The 19,863-nt window shown below is 39.9% G+C and overlaps 1 protein-coding gene and 1 long non-coding RNA gene across 2 annotated transcripts; one reads left to right on the top strand and one right to left on the bottom strand.

Moving 5' to 3' along the window:
* Window positions 1-349: 349 nt before the first annotated feature.
* LOC113113382 (fibroblast growth factor 16) lies at window positions 350-7,347 on the bottom strand. Its single transcript, XM_026279529.1, has 3 exons — window positions 6,903-7,347; window positions 4,164-4,267; window positions 350-1,872 (listed from the first exon to the last, which is right to left on the bottom strand). Exons 1-3 carry the CDS (start codon window positions 7,162-7,164, stop codon window positions 1,627-1,629), a joined length of 612 nt encoding a protein of 203 aa, XP_026135314.1. The 5' UTR covers window positions 7,165-7,347; the 3' UTR covers window positions 350-1,626.
* On the top strand, window positions 7,260-19,347 carry LOC113113383 (uncharacterized). The gene is made up of 3 exons (XR_003293571.1): window positions 7,260-7,386; window positions 11,316-11,398; window positions 19,146-19,347. It is a non-coding gene; the product is annotated as an uncharacterized LOC113113383 (long non-coding RNA).
* Window positions 19,348-19,863: the final 516 nt, after the last annotated feature.

Here is a 19,863-nt window from a genome sequence, read left to right as displayed (position 1 = left end):
AAAGAGGATATCAGATGTGCTCTACTTTGAAGGCAATATGAAGTCAGAATTCACTCTAGCTTCCAAAAACAAAAATGTTTGTTTTTGTAATCTTTCATCAAAACCTAACTTGATCTGCCTCAGAAGAAGATTTTCTTTGAATACCCTGTTTTACTTGCAAATACGGTACATTCTATTATAGATAGATAATATCATGCTTTGCTGATGCCATATCATATCGACTTAAATAACTAGTGCTCTCACAGCATTTTGTGTTCTTGTGTTGTTAAGCAAAGATGACCATTCATTCCATGACAGTACCTTGATAAACCATCATAAAAGTTGTGTGTGCAGTCAAACTCAGATCAGCTCAGTGTTTCTCAGATTTTAATTGGTACAGAGAATCCTTGCAAATATGGTCACCAACAATAAACAATAGCAGGACAATTTTATTGTCAGTCATTCAGGTCAAATGGTTAAGCCCTTCTGTATAATTTCAGTAGAATCTACAGTTCCAATAACTTCAAGTTCATTACAAAATAGAGCCTTTGAAATAAATAAATAGATTTATATATAGATTTATAGTTATTCTTTATATGTAGAAAATAAATATATTGTACATCTTATAAATAGGTGTGTCCATATTTACACATCTTTCACTTTCATTTTAATAATGTTCCTGACAACCTGAACATTATAAGTCACTCTTAGTCAAATGACCAAAGCCTCTACCGAACCCTTCAGCAAGCACCATGCGTTTCCCCCGCTTGCTTTGAAACTGATTTTAAGTAATCACTTCGCTACTGCTGATAAGCTTTTTCTACCACATTTTTTAATGTTTGAACTATCCTGAACCTTCAAAGGAAGCAGACAGAAGACACACAGAAGATCATCTGTCTAGGCCCTTCTAGGAAAAGGGTTTGTTTCCATTATTATTACAAATGTTATAATTGGTACTTTTGCCATTCAAAATTGGTATTGTTTCAGTAGAGGCTGGTCATTGTTCTTCAAGCATCTTTCTCCTTCCAAGTGCCCTTAAAGGTATATTTAATTTAAAAAGCTCTTGCTTTGCATTTGTCCTACAGGAAGGTCAGGGAATACTAACCGTTTCCATCTTCTTGGTAAGTGCTGCATCATGACCTTTCAACATGAGTTTGGCCCCAGGGTCACTAGACTTGGCATGTTGGGTTTTATCTCAACAGCCAAAGGCAGTTTTACTTCCTATGCTCAGGTGACAAGTTACTCAATTTAGGTTTAGACCCTATTTTTTTCCAGTGAGAATATGGCCAAAATGTGGTCCGCCTTACAAAAAGTGTCTGAAGAAAGGGTGATTGCATGACACATGTCATAAGGCCCTGAAGTCAACACCTCTTCCTCAAGACATCTTTTGGCACCAGCTTTGGATGCAGGAATGTTCCCTCTTCTCTGTGGTTTAAAACCCATTAAGGAGAGGAAACGGAGCCATCCAGGACACACACGTACTGTTTATCTCAATCACCATTGGAGAGGGCCTCCTCGTTTTGGACCAGAACCCAAATATAAACAGCTGTGAGGCAAGAGAAGTAGGGTCTTGTATTTCTTAATGTTCTTCAGCGTCCGTCTTTCCCATCCAGCACCTCTACTGCACAACTCTGACGGATGCTCTGGTCACCTATGCTGGAACAAGTCTCTGTAAGCTTGGGGTATCTTCTCTATCTCAACGGGTCTGGGCAGGAAGTGAGTCAACTTCTGGTGTTTTTTAGTCCTGCCGCCTTCTCGAGGCGAGCCGTCCTTGTTCAGAGCCACATAATAGTATCTTCCAGTGTCCGCATGCTTGTAGAGTGTGGATGCATATGTGTTGTACCAGTTCTCCTCAAATTGCTCACGGAAAACACACTCTGCTGTCAGCTTCTTCTGCAAGGCAGCCAGAAAGAGACAAAAAAAATGTTTTTGTTATCTGGAGACAATAATGCTCACTACACATCATCATGATCATAACAACATCAGAAAGTTGCAGGTAAGATTATTGGAAAGATCTTGTGTCCTACTATTATAAATAAGCTTCACCTATACCCTCGGAGAGGAACCTGCCTACAGAGTTTAGCTTCAATCCCAATTAAATACACCTAAACCAACCAATTAAGGTCTTCAGGATTACTAGGAACATCCAGACAGATGTGTTGGAACAAGGTCAAGCAAAACTCTGCAAGAATTTGGCCCTCCAAGAGAAGTATTAGGCCCTCCTGATCTACACAAACCATTTAAGACAATATGGGGGTGTCCAGACTTCAATCTGATGGACCACTGACCTATGGACTTTGGCTCTAACTTTCCTCAACTCACTTGCCTGGATGTTTCTAGTATGACTAGCAAGACCTTGATTAGCCAGCTCAGGTGTGTTTAATTGGGCCTAAAGCTAAAATATGCAGTATGGTAGCCTTCCAGAAACAGGATTGGAAATCCTGATGTAAAATATGAATCAAACTGCTTTCCTGCCCTGACCCAGAAAAGTCCCAACCAAAATTATGTATTCTCAAGCTAGTAAACTTCCCTCTGTCCATCAAGAGTCCAGTTAAGTGCATTTGACCACATGTTTAAGAACTAACATGCACCTCCCATTTCCAAACCTCCAGATGCACTGGAAAGCATGAGGGTGTGAAGACGTGGTACTATTTCTTTCTCACAGTGCAGTTTAACCTCGTCACCATCGCAAAATGTGTGGAGTGGAAACAATCTTGAGGCCAGACAGCAGGTGCTCGCTGCACCAGAGACGGGAAAGTCATTACGGGCAAGCTTTACAGTTTACACCCAAAATCATTCTTCAAAACTGTTAACATTTTGTCTGCTTCACCCATGATGCAACAAGCTCTCTCGCACAAACACAGCAGCTTGAGAGAGTCTGTGTGGGCTGCTACTACTGCACCATTGACAGAGCTTCATGAGCGATGGCTTCGGGTTAAGCAGGTGAACATTCGCTGGCTGACTACACTGCTGAGAACAATAGAAGACACTGGGATCACTACATCATGTTTCCTGCCAGAGAACAGTCATTCAGTGGACCAGGTTCAAGTCTTTGTGTCAAGATGATACATTTAAAATTAGTGTTTAAGATAAAGTCGACTTTAAAAGTTCTGTTAAATTGTTTAAACTGTTGGCCAAGCAAATAGAGTAAGACAGAAAAAAAAAAGTTATCAACTAAAAGTTTCAGAAAACATTCATTTAAAACTACTGGAATTCCTCTCCAGGAGCTGTGAGATTACTTTTGGTTTCTATGCTGTTTCAATTAGGTAGTGTGCTGTTTGGATTAAACACTGCTCCATGCACAGGATTTACTTGAAGCCAGTGATGGCAAACTACTTTGATCTTCATGCAACAGAAATGGATCTTTTAAGTCTGTGCAGTGAACCTAGATGTCTTCAGGTGATTTGCAGTTCTGACCTGTGTTTACAGTCCGTTTTAATGGGATGTAATCTCAGTCATCTCTCCTTGCTTTAAATAGGTTTGGTTTAACTCAGGATCCACAGAAACTTATGGGGGCCCCCGCTTATTGTCTGTGGAAATCTGATAGCTTGTTTCTCCTGTAAGCATGGCAAAGTCTGCAGAGGGGGAGGCCAGGCACATTTTCCTATATATGGTTCTCTATGTTAGCATGCAAAAAGTCAAATCCCGCTACATGCTTTTATCTCCTGGTCTCACTTACAATTAGCACTCCAGTGGAGAAAAGCATGTTCCTTGTGTAGCACACAGATATGCAAGAAACCAAGAGCACTCAGCTCGTATATCCACGATATGTGGGTGTGTATACGTTACACGCTTCATGTGTCCCTGGGAAATATGTAAATATTTTAAGTATGGAGCGAAAAGAAGAGGCAGTTTTTCTTCTCTGAGATTGAGCGTTCTGTCTGAGAGGTTGTTCTTGTGTGGAAATTTACAAAGATAAAAACAAGGTGAGCCACGCACAGACCTCGCTGATCAGAGGTCAGGGCTTGCAGCAGTGGAAACACGGCATGTTTTGTCTGGTGAAGTGTTTTCTTTTTTGTACATCTACATCATATGGGGAGCAGACTATGAGCTGGTGGGTGGGTTGTCGTTTGCTCCTCATTCCAGCTCTGACTGCATTCCTATTGGAACACTTCATAGAGCAGAACTTTATATTGGTGGATATTGTTTGGAGTGTGTGTGAGCACCACAGGGGTTTGACTTACCGACCCATAGAGTTCACCTTTCTCATTCATCCCCAGATAAAGACCAGCGTCCACGCCTCGTATGCTCACCAGCCCGACGGCCAGACTGATAAACTCCAGAATACCTGCCACACAACAGCACTTGTCAGACAATGACTAGACACCATTACAATTGCAGCGCTGCTGTACATCAACAATGCTGTATAATGGAAGTAAGATGTTTTATCTTGCCCCCTTCCCAGCTGAATGAAACAATTTAAATTAGCCAAAGGTAGGTCAACGGTTGTAGATATGTTAAGCAGATCTAGCTGGTGTTTTGGCCAACTGGTCTTTCAGTTTCATAAGCTGATAAATACCCAAAATCACACCAGCCTATCCAACCTGGCCAGACTACAAGCTGAAGCTATGCAACCACCCTTGGCTGGTTTGTGCTTTTGTTGTTTTCCACCAGGAATGCTCATAACCCAGAGCATTTCTTATCATGAAAGTATTTGTCAGTGGCCATTATACCTATATTTTGTTGTCTTTGTTCTATATAAAGTGTTTATTTTGTGAATTTAGTATATGAAAAAAAAATCTCACCTGTGCCCTTACAAGTAAGCATTCAGCAGTCTAGCATTTAAAAATGTGCCACAATATAACCTAAAGGATAGGAAGTTAAAGTCTTCTTACTAACACTTTGATTATAAGAGTGCATATGAACACAAAGCTGATAATCTCTGATATCTATGGTTAAGCTTAATGTTGCTCCTCTTGTACTCTCTTTTGAAGTACTTTTAGACATATATACAAATCAGTATTGTGTAAGGTATATGCATTTGTGTCAGTTTTCAGGACACGAGCCCAATCTTGGCTGAAACCAGCTGTTCACACGCTCTTGATTAAAGACTAAAGCAAAAACCACACCTTTGTGGCCTTTTACCACCACCTGGACCAAGTATGTGGTGATTTGGATGGCAAATGACGACACAGAAAACTCTGATACTGGGTTAAACTGAAGCAAATTTCATATGCGTTTAATCAAAGACACTGCCAGCTTGCAACATTACCGACAAAAGGCTCTGATTTGCCAGAAGGATGCCAGAAACATGACCGCGGACCACCCAATCCAGTAAAGCAGCTTGTCTCTGACTAAAAACAAGCATTACCACTGGATTCCACAGTGGTCATGCTTTAATTTAGAGCTATTCCTGTTTTCTAAGTGAAGGCTGCACCTGCACAATGATTACGGATCAGAGCAATGCAAAAAATCCTCGTGTCTGGGCTCTGCTATCATTTGTTTATCATTGTAATACCAAGCACTGCTTGACTGATTTATTAGTGCTGTAATTAGTAGTGTCTGTGCCTGTGTCGGCTGGGGTCCTTTGAACATGTTTTCAGAGAAAAACCTCATGCTGTGAGCTTGTTTTCCACTGCAGAGAAGCACCTGCGTCCCTCGACCCTGCGCTGGAGTTCGCCGAGGGCAATTTGAGTGTAAGACTGAGAAATGTGCTGCTCTTGCCTAATGGCTGGATTGAAATACAGTGGTACCAAAAAGTATCTGGATGCCTAAACCGCTCTGAATGTCATTGAATTAAATAGCAAAACATTGAAGCAAGTGTTTTCTGTGCTCAAACGCTCGAACATTTCAAAGTCATTTTGCTGTGGTATTAGTTGGTGCTGTGGTGATTATTTTAGTTTCTTAAACGGAATTATTGTATTTATTTATTTGACACAATATTGTTTTATTATTTCAAATCTAACAAGCCTTTTCTTTTTATTATCTTTTAATGCTGTGTGCTAATATGGTTATTGTACGTTGGGATATTTTATGAAATGCAAGTCCTTGAGACGCCTGTATATGGTGTGAAGTATATTCCATAAGACATGGGAGGCACAGCCCCCAAACCATAATCAAAGCTTTAAAGAAAGGTTCCTGCTTCTTGTACCCCCTAAATGCAGATCAGCTTCACTTGAATTTTAACCCTAGATGTACAGTACTGAATTCTGCCCAAGTTATGCACACAAGTTTTGTCTCGACTCATGACAACTGGATCTGGCGAACTGAACATTTATATACTGTATATATAATATTGGAGAAGCAGTCGGTTGCATATAACAGTTTTCTCTATAGTTTTTTTCAAGTGAACAAAGTTAATCAGCATGTCACATACACACACACTGACTCACAGCAAACTGACTGATTGGGTTGAATCCACATTTTGGACACCATAAACATGTGCATTTTATATATTTTGTATGCATATACATAATTACAACCATATTTTGGGAACAAATTTGTACTCAGACGGTATGATAATAAGTTGTGTGTATGTATATTTGTGTGTGTGTGTGTGTGTGTATTAATGCATAAAGTTTTAGGTAGGTTAGTATTAGTAGGCTATATAAAAACAGTGTAAGGCTGTGCAATGTCCCACTTACGTGGTAAAGTAAACGTGTGAGTAAATCTCAGCATTATTTATTCTGTCCAGTAAACACTTTGAAGTGTCCTGACCTTGACACTTACTTGTTAAAGTCAAACTTTCCTGCCCTTGATACTAATATGAAGGCGCTAATCACATTGTAAACCTACGTATATTAAGTTATCTTGAGATGGCACAATGCAGTTTATAAATATGCTATTTTTCCAAACACACAAGATAAGGCATCCGCTCCACCGAATAATGACCAGGTGCGCTAAACGCGTCTGTGATGCCCAAAACCGCTGATTGCTGGATGGCTGGATTGACGAACGAATGAAAGCGTGGCTAGAGCTCTTACCGAATCTGCTGTGGTCCTGTCTGGTTCCGTGCACCGTCCCGTTGGGAAATATCTCCAGCTGGAAGCCGGTGCGGCAGTAGAGCTGTCTCCTGCGCAGGATGCCCTTCAGGTGGCCAAAATCCGTGAGCGACCCGCGCTGCAGTCTGCCCTCAATCAGACCCAATCTCTCATTCAAACCATCCGTCAGAGGCACATTCCCTAATGCTGGAAACGCCTGCAAATCCAGATCGATGCTCCCGAGAAATCCAGCCACCTCTGCCATGGCGAGCAAACTTTGCGTGTTCAGAGAGCGGAGAGGAGAGAGACGCTCGTTTCATCCGTGATCAGACTGAACGAGTCATTTATATAGACATCCATATCCTCCCCGAGCCACGCCTGGATGACATCCCTGCTGCTTCACCTTCAGCATGTCAACGCAGAGCTTCTGCTCCAGCTTTCAGACCTGATGCTGCTGTCTGTGGAGGATGGTTAAGTCAAAGCACTAGTGAGTCTGATGTGTGCGTGTGCGTAAAATAGCGCGCGACCGGCAGTCACTGACACAGTACCGGAGCTACGCAGTGCGTAGGCTATAGCTCTCCTGACTGTGTCTGTGTTTTATTGCTGTAATCGCAGTCTCTCTCCCCGCTCTGCTGAGAGTCACTAGAGGAGTTTAGGGCTGCGTCTCAAACTCTAATGAGCTGCCTGCCTCCCTAGACTGCATTTCTTTTGGGTCTCACTGGCACTTGCAGCAACTTGTAACGCAATGAACGGCGTGTCAGGTGCGTGCAGTAACCTGTAACGGTGAGATACATACCTTGGTTTGTGCAACATTTTTGGGGAGGGCAGGTGGTTGCAGCAGTCCGGGCATCACAACATTTAAAACCCAGTGAAATGCCTATCTAGACAACATACATGAGTGGGCACTATGGGCACTTTGTGAGTTAGCAGCATTTTATCCAACTGTAACTCTACATTTATATAATTTAGATAATTTGTAATGGAAATTAATGAAGTCTTAAAATAAGATGATATAAATATAATTTGTTCCTTTATATCTGCCACTATGTCTTAGTAAGATATTCAAATACTTGGTTTTATTGTGTGCTTTACATGTAAAGCAGAGCAACACACTGATTGAGATGTGAAACGTAAAGCTTAGTGTGTTTTAGTCCAGTAAATGTTAATCTTGAAATTTCACTAACAATTTAAAAGTTATTCTTACAATTGACAATCATTAAAGATTTTCTAGCAAAATGACACATGAAGCACGATCTGAAAGGTGGAGGTTTGTAAAATTAGACTAAAAGGCTTTCTATTTGCTAAAAAGTCTGTACTATAAATCAGATGACATGTATTAGATTGTATGCAACTGGTTTTGATCATACCAAATATGATATGGTTTAGGGTTAATAACTTAAAAATACTGTAAGCTGATAACCTACTCTAGATTTTGGGTCATCATAAGCATGTGCAGCATTTTCGGGCATCATATATTTGTGCATACCAATATTTGGAAATTAAAGGCTGTTGTTTATGATTCTGTTGTATTTTGGGGGATCATCCAAAACCAGCACACATCTAAAATCGCTGTCTATAATTAGCCACATCAGTGGATTTTGAAGTCGCTGCATGCAAGTGATGCTGTCTAGGTAGAGAGTAGGGAGTTCTGTAGATATTGAGACACATTCTCAGTCTGAGGTTTTCATACATTTCCTTTCTCCTCCTCCCCTGTGTAAGCAGGTGTTTCCTCCTCCTCTCCAGACCAGCTGTTGGATATCTACTGCAGAAATTAAAGGAGCAAAGAAATACAAAAGGTTGATGATGTACTTTATTAAAGCTGAGTGGTACAGGGAATGCATGGCAGACGGAATTTCATAAAATGTGAAATGTATGCGTCACACGAAATAGGAATGAGATGTACACCAGATGACCACAAACTTCATATGAGTTCTCCTGTAGGAAATGATGCATGCTGAATGCTGCCAGAGGCGACAGCAAACCATGTGCACCTCACAAATCAAGAGCAGGGTTGCATCTATAAAACAGATCTCTGATGTGTCCGACACACTCATAAAGATATGGCTTGTCAAATATCTGCTCTGTGTTTAATGTCTGAATATTTAAAGGTCAGTGTTGTTCTTATAAGTAGCTCAGTGTTTTCTTCACAAAATAAGGACTATTGATCAATATGAGTTATGTCTTTTGATACTCAGATAGAATGATAGAATGCTATTAATGTACGGCATATTTGTTGTGATATTGTGTGTTTGTTTATTGGAAACCCGTGCAATCAGATACATTTAGTGTTTCTATCTCTCTCTGATTATTAGAATATAAAAGTCAATATTATTTGTATATTTTTATTCACCTAAAAAAAATGTTGTAGAATGTTTGCCAACCAATCAGAATCAAGCATTCAACTGCCCCATAGTATAAGCCCTATCATGTGATGCATGTGCATTTTTTTTTTTTTTTTTTTTTGTATGGAGCCCAGATTCTTTATACGTTTCTCATTGTTTTACACTCATTTGCCATCTGAATCAAAATACCCCCCCAATTCTCAGGTATCCTGACTGAAAGTGTAATGGAGCATGTCTTTTTAAGTTCAAGCATTAGCTCATCAGAAACTGTTTTTCAGAAGTGAGAGAGAGCTGTAGTTGATCTTCAGCCCCAGAGGGAGTGATAACTGAAGGTGGTCTATGTGAGTGCAGTGCTGCCTCATGCTCTGAGCATTCACATGCACACCTTATCCAGTCATCTGCACAGGAACCGCTTGCGAGAACTCAGCGGGTTGCATTCTCGGTGTTAGCTGTAAAAATTAGAACTCGTGAAATTTAGATTCTTTTTTTTTTTTTTTTTCGTTTAAAAAAAAAAAAATCTAAGGACATCTGTTGCTGGTCAGCTATATTTTATAGTTGACATGTTTGATTTATGAGTGAGTGTAGAAAATGTTCCCATATGCTCCGGGGACATATAGGGAAGATAACGACCTCAAGATCATGCCTCATGCTCCAGCGCCTCTCTCACTTTTCACGGAGAATAAAGTCTTGCGAGTTAATCAAATTTGAGCCATGATTTGGTGTTAGTATCTTATTTAGCCAGTATTTATATTTTCATTCCTGCAGATTCTTGGCCTCGCTCTCTGAAAGGTTGCACCATGATGCTCCACCAGCTTATGTTATACTTTTATTTGTATGGCATGTTAGGTATAAATCATTTGCTTGTCTCTTCAGGTATGCCAGAACTAGTTCAACACCTTTCAGAAGTGACCAAGACTTTACCATGTATTCAGGAGTTTAAACTGAGAACCAGACGAGTCCTCAGTATAGAATTAAACCATGTTTCCGGATCTGGTTTCTCCCAAGGCAGAGATGTATATTTGGTTCCTTGCCACTGTCACCTTTGGCTTGCTTTGTATGGGACGCTTGACTGATTGCTACTGTCACTACCGGGAGCAGAAAGGGTCCGATTGACGTCTCTTTTAATTATGCCCTGACTGCAAGTGGCTAATCTCTCCACAGCCGCTGGTAATCTAGTATCGTTCATCTTGAACAAACCTAGTCTCTCATTAATGTGCATATGACTGTTAGCGGAAGTTAGAGAAAATGGTTTATAACAAAAGTATTGGGACATCCCAATTTAATGAATAGGTTTTACTACTTTTGTAATTTCCATGAGAACAAATCTTAATTTTAAAACATACAATGACATTCTAGGGAACTGTGTACTTCAAATTTTATAGCAACAGTTTGGGCAGGACCCTTGCTATGCTAGCGTGTCAATGCCTTTGCGTATAAGGCAAGACATTATTGATTCAGTCAGTGTGGAAGAACTTGACTGGTCTGCAGAAAGCATCTGCCAAAAACTCTTCACCAAACACCGACTTGTACATACACTATATGGACAAAAGTATTCGGATACCCCCTTCTTTAGGACAGAAAAACATAATTCATGTATTCAAAAACTATATTTTCATCTCTGTTGCAATAGTTTTGGAAGTGTCTAAAATGACTGTACCCAGACTAAAGTCACTCCTGCTAATTAGAAGGTGGTGTCCCAGTTCTTTTGTCCAAATAATGTGTGTAGGCATAAGGGTTCTTGGTTTTAACAGGTCTTGTTCTTTGTGTTTGGAGACCTGGTTGGAGTTTTGGTCTGAGCTTTAGGGGCTCTGCTGTTGGTCTGGTTCTGTCTTTTTGAGGTTTGCTGACTCCAACTCTGGGCTGGTGATGTCACATCAGGCTCTTCATAAAGCGTTTAAATCAGACAAAGCGAAAGCACCTCTGTTCCCGTGTATATCATCTGTTCTTATTTTACTCTTGTGTCCAGCGCGGCGCAGAAAAATGATCCGTGCAGCGAGCTGTTTGCAGAGCTGGGTTCTGTGTTATTTTTTTCCATCACTGAGACATAACAGGCTGGGTCTCTTCTTTCATGCAGGTGGTCCTCCAACTTCAGTCAAGGGCGAGAGGCACGCAGAGCCGGAGCTGAGAGAAGACATGGACAGATGCATGAGAATTTAGGTAATGGTGTTGTGTTTCAGCTTTAGCTTGGGTTGGCCATCCCTAGTAAAGATAGTGTTAATTAATTTGTTTGCTTTGCCTTATGCTCTAACGAATGGGGCTCTCCAGGCCTTGAGGAGCCATCAGTGGGTGAGGAATGTCGTCTAAAACCAACATTTGTTATACAAATTAGTTTCATATGCTCCAGGTACAGGGCTGAGGGGGGAAAACCACCACCCCCATATTGCTGCCCCTCGACCACCGTTACAACTCGTGCTACTTTATCCACTTGAGTCTTTTTAGATTCTGTAGCCACTTGGCAGTTTGGGTTTGTATGTTAATTTTTCTGTTCCTAACTTGCGGTCTGCCCCATTTTCTTTCAATGTCAAGACCAATTTAGGCAAATTAACTTCCACTGAACCAGACAGTGAAGTTGATTTTGGTTTGATCGGCAGATTTAAGTGATCAACAGACTCCTAGACTGATGACTTTGTGATCATGATGTATTTCATTGTGAGGTCTGCATTTTCCATGCCGTGCAAACACCTCGCATCACGGAATGTTCAATATTCATGGAATGACTGGTAAAACAGATAAATTCACAGAGGTGAGAAACGATCGGCTGGATCGCTTTCAAAGTTTCCCTACACAGCTTTCCTGGAAACGCTAAACGTGTCCTTTAAAGCAACGCCGGCCAGTGTGTGACTCTGTTACTCCAGAGCTGCTTATTTTTGATGCGACCATCTCTATGCATGCTCATGTGCAGCCGACTCATTCCAAGCAAGAGTGTTTTTCTTGCTCAAACACAGAGCAGAAATGTGCCGTCAAACAGATGTTAGGAGCCTTTTGTAGAGTCCTGGCACACGTCCAGACTCTACCTATCTTCACAACTATTTACATGGTAATCCAGCTGGTTACTCCCTCTGTTTCTCTCTCTCTCTCTCTCTCTGTATCTGTTTGCCTTATTCAGGCTCTTTCATCAATTGGAATGCATTTCTGTTTTAAAACTGTCAAAGATCACATCAAACTCTATCAAACTATCCGTATGTCATCCACTAATTAGCACTAGGCCCAGACAGAACCTTTATTTAGTCTCATGTGGTTCGAAACCTACATGCTGCCACTTTTTCTGTGGAACACAAAAGAAGAACTTTTCAATAATCTTCACACTTGTTGAGACAAACAGACTAAACTTTATGAACTTAAGGGTTAGTTCCCAAAATGAAAATTCTGTCATCATTCACTCACCCTTATGTCATGCCATACTCATAAGACTTTCAATCAATTATCATTTCATTCAATCAAAAAATCTATTAATATTTTATAAATTAATGAATATAGTTCTACTATTCCACCAGTTCAATCCACCAAAAAAAAAGAAAAAAAAAGAAAATATATATATATTTAGAGTACATTACATGCAAGAACCTCATTTGTTCTCACTCATCAATCAAGCTTGTTTGACCTCCCGTTTACAGTTCTTTTCTCTATTTATATGCATTGATTAATGTTTGATGTTAATAATAAAAGCCTAAATTAAATCTGTTCATCATATAGAGTGATCATTTTCTTTTTACAAACTCTTTTGAAATGTTTTGTTGGAATTGGTTTTCAGTGAAGGGACAGAAATCTTGGACATTAATGAAATCAAAGACTGTATGTCTAGTGGCCAAACACCATTGACACCAGATCTGATGTGATGCGTTTGATTTGAGAGCTGCATTTGATGAACAGATTACCTTTTATTTTGATTCTGTTCCTCCTAGAGAACTATCAAATAATTCATTTTTGATCACTTTGACCTGTTTATGTAAGCAAAAGAGCTTCAAATATCTTGCATAAAAAAATGATGATATTCTGACAGAATGTTTAATTCATTTGCATGACAAAATATTCCATTAACAAACAAATGTTGATATGGAGAACATTATCGCAGGTTGTAGGCCTGGTAATTAGTGATCTCTGAATCAATATTGATTAATATAATCAGAAATATTTTTCACTTTTTTGTGAAAAAATAAATAAAAGAAAATTGATGTGCATGAGTGAGTGACTCAAACCTGCCCAGGAAATACTTAATACATACTTATTAACAGTATACTATCTAGAGACGTTTGAAACAAACAAATAAGCAAGCAAACAAACAAATAAATCCATCACTATTCTTGAACTAGCATTTATTTTTGTTTTCTTATGCGAGCAAGAATATGCTACAAACCACATACCGTACTTCTCTAGACATTTGGCCCTGTTGCTATAGCATGCATGTGAAATACAGTGTCATTTTCTTCAATCAAAGTAAACTGGGCATATTTAGTGAAATTACAGGTAATCCCGTCTGCTTTATGCACACGCTCTACCTTACATGGGCTCAACCTGCCTGACACTTGACTCTCAAACACTAGAGGGTGCAAATTATCTCAAGACTTGTACAAAAATAAATCAAATTCTCAAGCTGCCCAAAAAACACGAACTGTCAGCGTTTGACAAATAGAGACACATTAGTTAATTCCACTTGAATGTTCAGTGTGGTTCAGGGTGATGTAAGCCAGTTTTTTTTTTTTTTCATGTTGCCTTTTATTTTTAGAAATTTCAATGTTCCATAATACTGACACAGAGCCAAGGTCAATGTGCGGCGCACTGCCTCTGCTTGGATGACTTCTCTTTCAGCATTTTTAACCGCTGTCTGCAACCTGACTTGGGCAGCTGTTGCTTCATCTCTTGTTGATCTAAGTAGATGCCTCAACAGGATGTTGGCTCCTTATCTGAGCCAAACGCACATTTCTGTTGAGTTTAAACCCTTAATATAAATGTTTATTAGTGTTATTGCTATGACAAGCATCACTAATGCTAGTTCTGATCATTCTACTTCTTTTATTGATTTTCTAAGCAATAAGACTTCAATCTGGTGCTATCAAGGTTCCTATAATGCCCGTATAAGTATATCACATCCTAAAAAAGTCAAAACCGCTTAGCCCAAGAAAACCCTTCGGTCAAAACCCATCATGGTGGCAAGTTTTATATAGGCCAGGGCTGCGTATCTCTGAAGCATCATGTGCTAAGTTGATTGTAAAGGCCTGTTATGTCCCTCCACTACCTGTGGTGGCGCTGTTTCCTCTATTAATGTTTGGCTGCTTGGCAATATGTTTTCATGTTTTATTGTGTCCAGGTGTGATCGTTAACAAGTGGGCGGAGAGACACCCTTTAGAATCGGAGGCACTCCATGGAGAGGAGAGAGACTTGAGTTCTGGCATCCACGCTTGTTGTTGATCTTCCTGCACTTGTTTTTGTCCCATTGTAGTTAGTCTTCCTCTTATTTTTCTGTTTTGTCAGGGGAGTCTGCCACTTTATTATTTTATTTTCTTTATTTTTGGTGGTATCCTTAGTCGGTATGTTTCGGGGGTTGTGGTAGACTGTGCATGTCCTCATGAACTTAATGTTTAATGTACACCGGGTAGGGGATCCACTGAAGACTAGTGAGGTTAAGTTTAGTTTTCTTTGGGATTGGTAAGTAGGGGTTGGGGTGTAACAGTGAATCTCCCAGTCTTCTGGTACTCGCTTATTTTGTCTGTCATTTTAGTGTTGAAATAGTGCAATGCATGAAGTAGTGTTTAAGCAGGTGGAAGTCTAGTTAGACTTTTGTTGGTTGCTGTGATTTTTGGGGTTCTAGCCCATTCATGAGTCTAACTTTTCCTCAACTTGTCAGAATTGTGGCTTGGTTGTGTTATGTTAAAATCTTGTGGTCATTTTTAGGGGCTTTATAATATAATATAATATAATATAATATAATATAATATAATATAATATAATATAATATAATATAATATGATATAATATAATATAATATAATATAATATAATATAATATAATATAATATAATATAATATAATATAATATAGTATATGGTGGTGTAGCAGCCTGTAGTGTTTTGTTTATTTTGTATTGTTATATTAGTCATGTCTATAGCCCAGGAGTTTGCTGAAAACCTTTCTTTAGAGGTATTTAATAATCTTAAAGAACAACTTTTGGAATTGGCTACTTATAAATTTAAATTGCCCGAAAGAAGTATGGACTTTGTTAATTCAGCCAGTTTTAACTGGTAGGGTACAGGTGTATTCTTCACTTTCACTTGAGCAAAGTAAAGACTACGATGTAGTTAAGGCCGCTATTCTTTGTTACCAACTAGTCCCAGAAGCTTATCAACAGAGCTTTTCGACTTGTATCGAGTTTGCATGAGAAAAAGAGGCTTTGTGTGATCGATGGTGTTCGTCAAGTGAGGTAGACAGCCAGGCAAAGTTGCGAGTTTTGATTCTTGTGGAGGGGTTTAAAAACTGCTTGCCCGACATTGTAGCTACTTACCTTAATGAACAAAATCAATACTCTGCATGAAGCTGCTGTCCTGGCAGATGAATTTGTTTTGACCCACCGTATCTTTAAAGACAAATATAAGCCTGTAGGTTCATCTCTAAAGCCCAGTTATTCTGCGGCCAATTCTTCCAGTAGTCCAGAGCAGGCTTGTTTTTATTGTAAGAAGCCTGGGCACTTGGTGGTAGCCTGTCCAGTGCTGAAAAAAAAAACAAGCTGCAAAAGCCTTTGGGTTGATTAAATAGTCTCCAAATTTTTGCTTCACCCTGTCGTGAATTTTCAAGTAATGTGAAGACAGGCTATGAACCTTTCTTTAGTGACGGTTTTGTCTTGTCTGATATTCTCATTCTCGTACGCATTTTGCGTGACACTGGTGCTGCACAATCATTCATTTTAAAAATGAGTTTTGCCTTTGTCTGAAACAACAAAAAATGGCAGTGTATTAGTTCGGGGCTTTGAGATGGGCTTTACTGTTGTTCCACTTCACCAAATCATGTTCAAATCTAGTGTAGTCACTGGCCGCGTTGCGGTTGGTGTTTGTGAATCTCTGCCCATTCCTGTCTTCCGTCTTCCGAGTCATCGGCCATTGATCTATCTGGGCTTGATAAGAAAATAAATAAAATAATGATGGAGTCTGCATGCTTGTCACGCACAAAATTGATTGCTGCTCAAAAAGCAGATGTGTCAGTCTATTTATTCCGGTCTGCCTCACCTGATATTAACATTGATAAAGAACCACAATGTTTTTTTTCTTTCAGGACTGTGTTTTAATGAGGAAAGGTAAGCCTTACAATGTTCCAGACCATGGTAACTCTATTTATCAGATTGTGATGCCTGTTGAGTACAGAGATAAAATTTTGAGTGTAGCTCATAACTGTGTAGCTGGTCGTATGGGGGTTGCTAAAACACTAAACCGTGTTAGTCAACATTTTAACTGGCCAGGATTGAAGCGGGATGTAGTTAGTTTCTGTAAGGTCTGTCAGGTGGTTGGCAAACCCAACCAGAAAATCCCTCCTGTTCCTCTATATCTCATTCCTGTGTTGGCCCCACCATTTGATCATGTCATTGTTGATATTGTAGGTCCACTCATGTGCTCCACGAGTGGATATAAATATCTTTTAACAATGATGTGTGCAGCTACTCGTTTTCCGGAGGCAATTACTCTGCGAAAAAATTCCGCCAAAGTGGTGTTAAAGCTGCAAAAAATGTTCTCCATGTTTGGTCTGTCAAAAATCATTCAGACTGATTGTGGATCGAATTTCATTTTTCATGTGTTAACCCATGTTTTGAAAACAGCTTAGCATACAACATAATGTTTCCAGTGCCTATCATCCTGAAAGCCAGGGGGCACTTGAACGGTATCATCAAACGCTGAAGGGCATGTTGCGTGCATATTGCCTTGAGACTGGTAAGGATTGGGCAGATGCAGTTCCCTGGCTGCTGTTTGCCTGTAGAGAGGTGAGACAGGAGTCACTTGGCTTTAGTCCTGCTGATCTTGTTTTTGCACATACTCCACGAGGTACACTGGCTGTATTGAAAGATCAGTTTTTAAATGATCTCTCTGCAAAAGACATTCTGAGCTATGTCTTACATTCTCGTTCTCGTTTACACAGAGCACGTGAGTTAGCCCATGAAAATCTTGAAAGAGCACAAGACAAGATGAAAAACTGGTATGACCGTAAGACCACAGATCGACACTTTGAAGTGGGCGATAAAGTACTTGTTCCTTTCCATTCCTGGATCTGCTTTAAAGCTTGTTTTACTGGCCCATATCTGGTAGTGCATAAAGTTTCTGACTGCGATTATGTAATTGCCACTCCAGACTGACGGCAGCAGAAGCGTCTTTGTCACATTAATAAATTGAAGCCTTATTTTGAGCGTGCTTCTGCTTGCCTAGGTTCATCTCCAGTTGAGCTGGAGTTTGATTCGCCGAGGTCTATGAGTGATAAATCTATGCTGTTGTCTATTGGGGTAGAAGAGAGTGATGAAACTGAAAGTAATCCATCTGGTGCTCTAATTGAGGGTTGTCTTAACAACACTGAAATGTTCTGTTTTAGCTGATCACCTCCCACACCTCACAGACTTTGAGACATGGACGTTGTCCATCAATTTCCAGAGTTGTTTAATGATGTTCCAAAACAAACTCACGTTATTGAGCATGACATTGATGTGGGAACAACAACACCGATAAAGCAACATCCATACAGGGTAAATCCTTTGAAACGTGCTGTGTTGAAGAACATGCTTTTAAAAACATTGCAGAACCTAGCCTGAGTCCATGGAGTTCTCCATGTCTCTTGGTTGCATAACCTGATGGTACGCTTCGGTTTTGTACTGATTATCGGCGTGTTAACTCAGTTACTAGACCTGATTGTTACCCGTTGCCCAGGTTGGATGATTGTTTTGATCAGGTGGGTTCTGCAGTTTTTGTTAGTAAATTTGACTTGCTGAAAGGCTTTTGGCAGATTCCCCTCACCAGTCGTGCAAGAGAAATATCTGCATTAGTTACCCCCGCCGACTTCCTGAATTACCACGTTATGACTTTTGGACTTTTGAGAACGTACATCATCCGATTTGATACTTCTCCAAGAAGTTTAATCAACATCAACGGTGGTACTCCACCATTGAAAAGGAGACGCTACCCCTTGTTCTTGCTGTCCAACACTTTGAAGTGTATCTGGGTGCTTCAGGTACAACGATCGTTTATAGTGAGAACTGGCCCCCCAACTGAGCCTGGTTTCTCCCAAGGTTTTTCTCCATTCTGTCACTGATAGAGTTTCGGTTCCTTGCCGCTGTCTCCTCTGGCTTGCTTAGTTGGGGTCACTTCATCTACAGAGATTTTGTTGACTTGATTGCAAATAAATGCACAGACACTATTTAACTGAACAGAGATGACATCACTGAATTCACTGATGAACTGCCTTTAACTATCATTTTTGCATTATTGACACACTGTTTTCCTAAAGAATGTTGTTCAGTTGCTTTGACGCAATGTATTTTGTTCAAAGTGCTATATAAATAAAAGTGACTTGACTTGACTATAGTGATCATGACCCCCTGAAGTTCCTAAGTTGCATGAGAAACGGCAATCAATGTCTGATGCGCTGGAGTTTGATCTTACAACCTTTTAACATTGAGGTCAAGCATATCCATGGTACTGATAACATCATGGCAGACACCTTATCTAAAGTACCTTAGTTCAGTATTTCTGTTTACAGTTATCTCTATTGGTGGGGTGTTTGTTTCTGGAATTATGTGTCTTATTTATATTATGATTATGGAAACTGGAGTCACCATTTTGTTGTGGGGGTGTGTTACGTCCCTCCACTACCTGTGGTGGCTCTGTTTCCTCTATTAATGTTTGGCTGCTTGGCAATATGTTTTCATGTGTTATTGTGTCCAGGTGTGATCGTTAACAAGTGGGCGGAGAGACTGGCAATGGGAGGCACTTCATGGAGAGGAGAGAGACTTGAGTTCTGGCATCCACGCTTGTTGTTGATCTTCCTGCACTTGTTTTTGTCCCATTGTAGTTAGTCTTCCTCTTATTTTTCTGTTTTGTTTCTAATTTACTCAGTTGATTAATAAATCCCCTAGATAAACAAGACCAACTGACTTTGCGGTCGTTTTATGTTGTGATCAGTGTGCCTGATCATAACAAGGCCATTAGTGCCAATGTTTCTACAATCTACTTAAACATTCAATGGTTTGGAAGATGCAGCCCAAAGTCAGTCGTATATTCTCCTGAAAATATATAAATCAAGTTCTTCCATCGCTATGCATGCCTGGGAGTTTGTTTGATTGGTTCAGTTGTGTTCCCCATGTGTGAAGAGTTGAAGAAGTAAAGCATGAATTGTTAAGTACGATAAAGTATGAAGTAAGTAAAGTACGATATTCACAACTTCCTGGTCTACTGTTAAACACTACTACATATATAGCCATGGTTAGACTGGGAGCAAAATCAGATTTTTTGCATATCTGTATATTATCCTAGTGTTCCTGTAGCTTAATTGGTAGAGCATTGCATTATCAAGCGCAAGGATGGGGGCTCGATTCCCTGAGAACACAGGATAGGTAAAAATTGATAGCCTGAATGCACTGTGAGTCGCCTTGGATAAAAGTGT

Source organism: Carassius auratus, chromosome 14, assembly GCF_003368295.1.
Source record: "Carassius auratus strain Wakin chromosome 14, ASM336829v1, whole genome shotgun sequence".
In the NCBI taxonomy this organism is placed as follows: domain Eukaryota; kingdom Metazoa; phylum Chordata; class Actinopteri; order Cypriniformes; family Cyprinidae; genus Carassius; species Carassius auratus.
Note: the sequence above shows the minus strand (reverse complement) of the source record. Positions and strands in the feature narration are given on the sequence as shown.